The sequence below is a fragment of the Cryptotermes secundus genome, unplaced genomic scaffold, assembly GCF_002891405.2.
Source record: "Cryptotermes secundus unplaced genomic scaffold, Csec_1.0 scaffold1928, whole genome shotgun sequence".
NCBI classification, from domain to species: domain Eukaryota; kingdom Metazoa; phylum Arthropoda; class Insecta; order Blattodea; family Kalotermitidae; genus Cryptotermes; species Cryptotermes secundus.
Genome location: NW_019740681.1, coordinates 444244 through 452528, shown reverse-complemented (window position 1 = coordinate 452528; position 8285 = coordinate 444244). Strand labels below are relative to the sequence as shown.

The 8285-nt window shown below is 44.2% G+C and overlaps 1 protein-coding gene across 1 annotated transcript in view; it reads right to left on the bottom strand.

Annotated features, from left to right (window-relative positions):
• LOC111872606 (protein singles bar) overlaps positions 1-4279 on the bottom strand; it is a 5860-nt gene extending 1581 nt beyond the window's left edge. Inside the window, exons 1-4 of the mRNA XM_023866677.2 lie at positions 3902-4279; positions 1398-1588; positions 700-882; positions 62-202 (exon numbers count right to left, since the gene is read on the bottom strand). Of these exons, the coding sequence (XP_023722445.1) occupies positions 62-202; positions 700-882; positions 1398-1588; positions 3902-3923 (537 nt within the window). The 5' untranslated portion in view covers positions 3924-4279. The remainder of the gene's footprint in view (positions 1-61; positions 203-699; positions 883-1397; positions 1589-3901) is intronic.
• Between the last annotated feature and the right edge of the window lie 4006 nt (positions 4280-8285).

Below are 8285 nucleotides of genomic sequence, written 5' to 3'. Positions count from 1 at the left end.
AAATAGAAATATTTAAGGGGGGGGGGGTGAGTGCAGGCGCACGCCGGGCTGCATAACTTACGTAAGCCGCTGTCATCGCGGGGTAGACCTGGAAGAACGGCGTCACGACGTACAGCGGCCTCAGAAAAATGTTGACAGCGTAGGACAAGTAGCTGGATGAGGAGAAGTACAGGAGCGCCGCGACGGCGTTGAACAGCGTCTCCTGGAACCCGACACATACACGTCACTTGGTCACTCTGCATGCCGCCATGCGCGGGCCCGAGATGCACAGGGTTACTTGCAAAGAGAGAGGTCCTCAGGTTAGAAGCAGGTTACTTGTAAACAGAGAGGTCCTCAGGGTAGAGGCCGGTTACTTACAAACAGAGAGGTCCTCAGGGTAGAAGCCGGTTACTTGCAGACAGAGAGGTCCTTAGGGTAGAAGCCGGTTACTTGCAAACAGAGAGGTCCTCAGGGTAGAAGCCGGTTACTTACAAACAGAGAGGTCCTCAGGGTAGAAGCCGGTTACTTGCAGACAGAGAGGTCCTCAGGGTAGAAGCCGGTTACTTGCAGACAGAGAGGTCCTCAGGGTAGAAGCCGGTTACTTACAAACAGAGAGGTCCTCAGGGTAGAAGCCGGTTACTTACAAACAGAGAGGTCCTTAGGGTAGAAGCCGATTACTTGCAGACAGAGAGGTCCTCAGGGTAGAAGCCGGTTACTTACAAACAGAGAGGTCCTCAGGAGGCCGATGGACCTATCGGACAGCAAGTAGCAGACGAGCAGGATGCTGGCCGTCAGCAGGCAGGATGAAACTGTTGTCAGGAAACCGTCGTATGAGGGTCCCAGCGTCTGTGAGTGCGTCATTCCGTAGTTCAGAACCAGGCTCTGACACACGGCCGCCAGGACCTGCGCAGGGCGAGAAGGAAGCACAGTGACACTAGGGCAAGGGGGACAACCCTCCCCACACATCGATTTTGGAAGCAAATCAAAATTGAAACGGAAAGTTCTGGCAAGAACTAATCGCGTACCATACTTTGAGAAGACACGGGTGGTACAGCAAACGCAAACATCAAGGGGGACACACAGACAGCAAGGCGATCTCATAAACCTCCTGACAGAAATTGATGGTGGTGGGCATACACAGACAGAGAGCAAGGTGATCTCGTAAGGAAAGTAACAGAGAAAGAGGGAAATATAGGAAATATTAATACCAAAAAAATTAAAATGATTTTAAAAATTATTCTTCTATCCCGAATGATCTAGAGTCTTAAATGTATTAAACGCAAGTTCGTAAGGAGAGCTTCCCCTTGGAAAATGGCTCCTCCTCTCTGAAGAGGGGGAGGGGCTGGAGGTGTGAAAACAATGTCCACTTCTAGTCGTAGTTAGCAGGGCGGGTGGGTTTCATTCTGAACACAACTCACTACTTCAGACAGCTTGAGTTTGCCCTCCAAGGTCCTGAGGAACTGCAGGCCGACACAGGTGCAACAAGTGCAGCAGCAGCAGTGCAGCCCCCCACGGCTGGTCTCCGCACGGCTCTGCCCCACCCCCACGAGCCGGGGCCGCCCCACGATCCTCTTTCCCATTACCACACCACTCGACATTTCTTCAGGGTCTGCAACACACACCAGCCCATTGATTTACATTGACGGGTATACACGTCGAATGAAAATGGTTAACGTTCAATGGCGGACATATCCGTTACAAAGAAGAATTCGTAATTGGTAGTAATTTTCATATTATATTGAAAATTTATATCATGAATGAAAACCTAAAAGTCGTGTTATTTTCGTGCGATTATATGATATTATTGTCCGTGTTTCTAGATCTGAGCGTTCCCAACAGAATGCGCTGTGGATATGGTAGCAGGCACAAACAGCCTAGCGACAATCCTCGTCATGAATTAACCAGGTTTACCGTTAGTGGTAACAGGCACTTAAGCAGTTAGCCTGGGAACAGTCCTCGTCATGAATTAACCAGGCTTACCATTAATGGTAACAGGCACTTAAGCAGTTAGCCTGGGAACAGTCCTCGTCATGAATTAACCAGGCTTACCATTACTGGTAACAGGCACTTAAACAGTTAGCCTGGGAACAATCCTCGTCATGAATTAACCAGGCTTAAGCTGAGCCGCGCGTTCCCAAATTCTCTGCGTGTGGCCATTTGCTCTGCCTTCAGCCCGGCCGTCTGGCTTGTATTCTGAAGTTCTGCTTCCTTTCATTCTGTGCTCTTCTGTGTGTTCTAGCCAAGTCTGTTAATAGAGATTACTCTCTCCTGGGATATGACGCCGTGTACTCTGGTAGGAGTGTATACCAAGATTTTGGAGGAACGTGCTATTTCGTCTACCCTTCTACACTGAATATGCAAGCAGTATGCTCCTCCGAAACACTGGTATCCACCAACCAGAATCCACGGTGTCACAATCCAGAAAACTACGTCTATGAATGTTCACTGCCATGAAAAACCTTTTGTATATCCTGAGTGTATGTTTTTCTAATGACGCAGTTCGTGTGAATCGCTGGTTTTGTTAGTGGATGCTGAAGAGAAATCCCAAACGCAACCCTGATACACTTTTACTGAAAGTCGCTCTTCGGTTATTACGGACGAGGGAACACCAAGGAAACTGGCAACCGCAGTTTCCGAGAATTGTTACCAAGGTTGAATACGTGGAATTGAATGGAGCAGCACAAATTGATGAAGTGGCAACGCAACTCGCGGAAGACTGAGAAACTCGACTCTAAGGCAACTGAGCCAGCCAGTTTTCTCACAGTTGCGTTGCCGCGTAGTTTCCTGGTTTCAACTGTTCTATAACACGCTTCTGTGATTCGCTTGTTTCTTTTGATGGCACGAAAGATTGACGAAGCTGCTAATTTTGTTTTTGTGTTGTTAATTGAACAGGAGCCTGGTATATATATGACTAATGCCACGCGAACTATGCTAGGCGGAGAAAAATAGATTTTGCTTGGGAAAGAATTTCTCATGAGACGAAGGAGTCTGGATCCAGGTTAAGTTCTTTCGAAACAATATAAGCACCTAAGTTTAAAATGTCCCGGAAGAACAGACGCACCTAATATTTCTCTTCCTAGTACTGTATTTAAGCATCCTGTTGCATTGATATATCATTTATTTCACACATATAATTCTGTCTTAAATGCAACTGATATAGACACATTCTCCCACATTACATGTTTCGGATGTATACGGCCATTGTCAGGTGTCTTCTATCTTGTTAAAATTGTTGCACTGTATGTCCAAATTTCGTATTGCGTGTGAACGCATTACTTCCCGATTAAAACAAATTTACCTCAATTAAAACACATTAATTAACATCCCAGTGTTTTCCTTATGGTCGTTGTCTTCCCTTCTCACGCCGTCTCAACCACGTTCATGTCATGACAGGATCGGTATTATCTTCCATTGCAGAAGAGAAGCCCACGAAATTAAAAATTACAACCACGCATTAAGTCGGACGAACACACCCACTTGATATGATGTGAGTAACTAATCAAACATGAGTTTCTTCAGTGTGCGTCTGCTAATCTGTAAACCAGTTGCTGTTTGAAATCGGTGACGTTTGTCACAAATTACGGTTACATTGGTTACATTGCGGTTGTCAGTTTCCTTGATGTGCCCGCGCCCTAACACTCCTGCTGCTAGCGAGTTTCCATGTTCGAATTTCATCCCTAAAAAGGCAGTTCCAACGGTGATTTTCCTTAGTTTTCCTCAGTCCAAGGCAAATACCGGCATAATATCTCAAATTAAACTACTATCAATTCATTCCACGTCTACGCCGTTACATTGTGTTTAGCTCCGCGATTACTCCCCTAAACAGTATTTAGCCGATTCGTGTTTATAACTGAGATGCAGTGTTCTCTGTGAGGTACGAAACTGAATTCCTATGTGGACAAACAAAGGGACGCTCACTTACCTTCGAATACTCGTGCGGACATGAAGCCGGGTACGTGCACTCTGAGGCAGAGTTCGTCGCTACGAGGCGCTAAAATTAGGCGGCTTCCCCTCCCCCCACGGGGGCGGGCGGCGGCTCCAGACTGGAGCCAGGAAACAGACGGGGCTATAAATATTCCTCTGGTTCACCACACGCCGAGATTGTACAATGTTCTGATTGCTGCACGCCACTGACAGGGAGAACCGGAATTTTGGAAACAAAGATGGGGCAAATTAAAAGTTGAGGGGGCGGGGTGAGAACACGAGCTGTAACGCAGAGAGCCCGGTGTTTCGGAGGAACATATCGTCACCATCTTAAGGGTCGATGAGTAAGCCAAGCAAGAAACCAGCTGCTGCCTGCTTCATCACTGGCTTTTTTCTTCGACCCTGAAAATGGAAGCAACATGCTCCTTCGAAACGCCACTTCACTTTCAACGGACAACACGGATTTATTTCCTAGAAGTGACTCTTCATAACCATCGCTGTAACAACCTAAAATCTTAAATATTTAGTATGCTTTCTTATTTTAAGTTTTTCCCGAAAATGGGAGGGGGGGGCGATGTCTATAAGCCCCCCATCCCCCTTGCGCTTGTAGTATACTGACATGAACATGCAATCATAATTTCTGCGATTTGTGCACCTCGTGCTATTGTACTTGATCCATACACAGACGGCGAGAGAATGGAACGCGATTATTTATATAGTACGTGATAAAGTGTATCTGAATGTATTACACCACAATAGTCCTGACATACAGGTCCAGTAATAATGGAATATGCAATAGCTTAACCCTAGTACGTATGCAAAACGGCTAACGTATGGAAAATTTCTAGTGATTCGTCACAACCGGCGAGCAACTAGGAATAGTGCATCCGGGCACAGCACTGCCGTTTGCTGCCGGTCCCTGCGATCACTGCGCTGATGAATATAGTTCCTTCCCAGCCGGTCACTGCGATCACTGCGCTGATGAATATAGTTCCTTCCCAATCATAGACCGCGCAAACCAAACGTAACTGCACTCACGTGTTGATAACTTAAAAAAATAGGAATACAAATTGTTAACGGAGTTAAAGTGTTCGACTGGGATAAAAGTGATAATCTATAATTTTCTAATGATGTTATAACGACATGACTTTAACTGATACAATTATTTACCAGCATCTAACTTCCAGGTATGTAAAGAGGTTATGTAGCGTGACATTGTGAGGATGTTTTTGGACATTATCCATCGGTTAGCATATGAACATGGATCTGCCCAGAGTTACATTAATCCAGTACCCAACCATCCACCCCCTTTCTCTGTTCCTTAAGGGTAAATTTTAATATTATATTCCCATCTGTGTCTATGGGGGCATGCGGTGACGTTGTTGGTTGAGGCACTATGCTACAAGCCGGAAGGTCGCAGGTTCAAATCCCAATGTGGTGGATTTTTTCAATTGATCTAATCCTTCCAGCTGCACTATGGCCCTGGGGTCGACTCGGCCTTGAACAGAAATGAGTACCAGGAATCTTCCTTGGGGTAAAGGTTAGCTGGCATGTAAGGGTGACAACCTCACCGCCATCTATGAGCCGATTGTCTAGAAAATGTGTGAGCCTTAACGTCTCACAACCCTATGGACCTCCATGGCCTGTTACAGGGATAGCTTTACTTTTTTATTGTGTCTATATGTTCTGCGTGCTCTCTTTTCCATTACATTTTCTGGCCAAAACTATGTGTGCATTTCTGGTTTCTTCCATCATTATGGTTTGGGAACAAGATGGAAGAAATATAAAATGTGACATATTTTATGAGTGATATATTTGTATATAAAGTAAATGCATAGACAAAATGTTATGACTTCACAAAGGCCATGTCCAGGACTAAGTAATCTATTATTAACATTTAAGAACTTGAATATTAACATATCTGAAACATCTCTTGAGTGCATGTGATCACCACACAGTGATGCCGATCATTAATTCACTATTAGAAAGTTGCTGGATTCTATCTTCAACACACAAAGGGGACCATAATCGCCAGCTTAATACAGAGACTGCCTATCAAGATGCAACATACATTCAGAGATGCTTCAAACAAAGTATGACAGACATTGTACAACATAGAAAGCAAGTGTTTACTATTAGTTACATAAATAATAAGACATTATCAAAAACAATAGAATATGAAAAAAGTGTGCAAAAGCTGCTATCTTAAAACATAAATATATATATTTCTGTGCAGCTTAAAATATTTCATAAAATAGTTTGTTTGCACTTTTTGTTTTTAAAGGCAGCAAGTGTTGGCATGTGGCTGTTCCATCACGCACTGAGAGGCACTGTGCAACAGTAGAGATAAACAGAGTAATCTAGCAACACACTATACATGGCTTGTTCCTAGTGCAGCAGTGGGGTACAGCTCATTTTCAAATGTCCACAATCCATATGAGGGATTAAACTGTGTCTGAAACATATTTGAGGGTATGCCTTCATCAAATAGTGACAGATGTAAGATTTGGGGTTTCCACGGCAGTGACTATGAAGAAAGCAGTCTTCTGGGATGTAGCTATGTGTAGATATTGTTAACCGACGTTTCGGAGGAATGTATCGCCTCCATCTTCAGGGTAGAAGAAAAGAAAAAGTAGAAAGCCACGAGCGAACCAGCGTGAGCAGGTGCAAACAGTTTCCACCACTTTGTATATTGGAAATGCACTGAGCATGGTGGAGGGGCATGAAACTGCATGACTGAGTCAGAATGCTGGGGCAAGTCTGCAAAACTGCCTGCACAACTTGCTGGGCGGGCGTGGCAGCATTCAACATGGATACAGGCACAAAACTGATGCTCCTCATCGCACTGAAATAGAACCATGGATGAAGATAGGATGTATACTGATAATCCCTTGCAGTGGCTTTTTGAAGTGAGTTGGCCCAACTTTCCTAGAGGGCGACTGACTCTTCCGATTAAGTGGGGACTGGCAAAAGTAACTCAATGTATGAGCAGTGATCTCCTCCGGCATTGATTCGTATCATCAAAAACTGACTGTGACTGCTCCATTACATTTGCAACTTAACCGTCTGATTATATTCTAAATCCTTGCCTGGTAATTCATAAAGATTCCAAATTTACTGGATTCCGGGGCACTGTGGAGTTGAAGCAAATGAGAGAGCTGACTCGGAGGCAAAGCAATTGATCGAAGAAGGCAGGGATATATAATTTCTTTTATTAAAACCGTCACAACACAATTATATTAAGGTCAGTGCCTAGTTTGGCTCTGCAGGGATAGTCAACTATTATTACTAATGGCAGACCTCAAAGCCCAGTGGAAAAAGAAAAGCAAAGAGAAGCTTCACAGTTTCTGTCAAACACCAAAAGGGACAGAAAGAAAGCTACTTTGAAAGGTATTGCAACAGGAAAGGCTTGTCTCCATGGTTCCTTGAGACAAAACTGAAATGTCATGCCTTTGCATCAATAAACTATGTGACAGTAGGCCACACCAATCTTAAAGCAAGCCTAAACAGATTTAAGACTGCGTCCACAACAGAATGCAAATCTACAAGGTGAAAGCCGGTTCATAGTTTCCCCACTTCTTTGTTAAGCGTATACTTTCAGCTGTGGTGACAGCGATATGCCACCAGACCATCAGAAGTGAAGCAATCTGGAACAAAAATATTTTCTGTGTGTTTTGCTTGGTATCAGCTGTATGCACTGTGCAGCAGCTTACATGCCATCCATAGTGTTTCTTAGCTTTGTATATATCAGGCCAAGGATTGGGTCAACTGACCACCTGGCTAGTTCCCAAAAGTGAGCTTCCATGCATGCATCGCCATTGGAAGGGGACAGGTAATATGATTCTATTATTAGTGCCAGATCACACAGCAGAACTTCCATGTGACCTGACTTCCATACGAGATTCACTATTGCTTGTTAAACTGCAGTCCACACTTTAGACTTAAATAAATTGCCAGACAAACAATCAGTCTCTTTTCAGTTCTCTAAGAGTTTCAGATTCTAAAGAGTTCTGAAGATGGTGTATAACACTCAGAATTACTGGGTCTTTGGACTTCTTCCATTGTCCGGTATTCTAGAGACTAGAAAATGGGATGTTTCAGAAACTGGACCTGTTTCTGTCGTCAGGTGAAGGGGGAAGATACCTACTCAGTTGGGTCCCTTAGAAAGAGCTAACCAGTGATTGAGGCTAGCTCTTATTAAGGGACCCAACTGAGTAGGTGTCTTCCCCCCTCACCTGAGGATGGAAACAGATCCAGTTTCTGAAATGTCCTGTTTTCTACTCTCTAGAATACCGGACAATGGAAGAAGTCCAAAGACCCAGTAATTCTGAGTTTATAAACCTTCATTTATGATTTTACACTAACTAAAAGTAATAAAATCT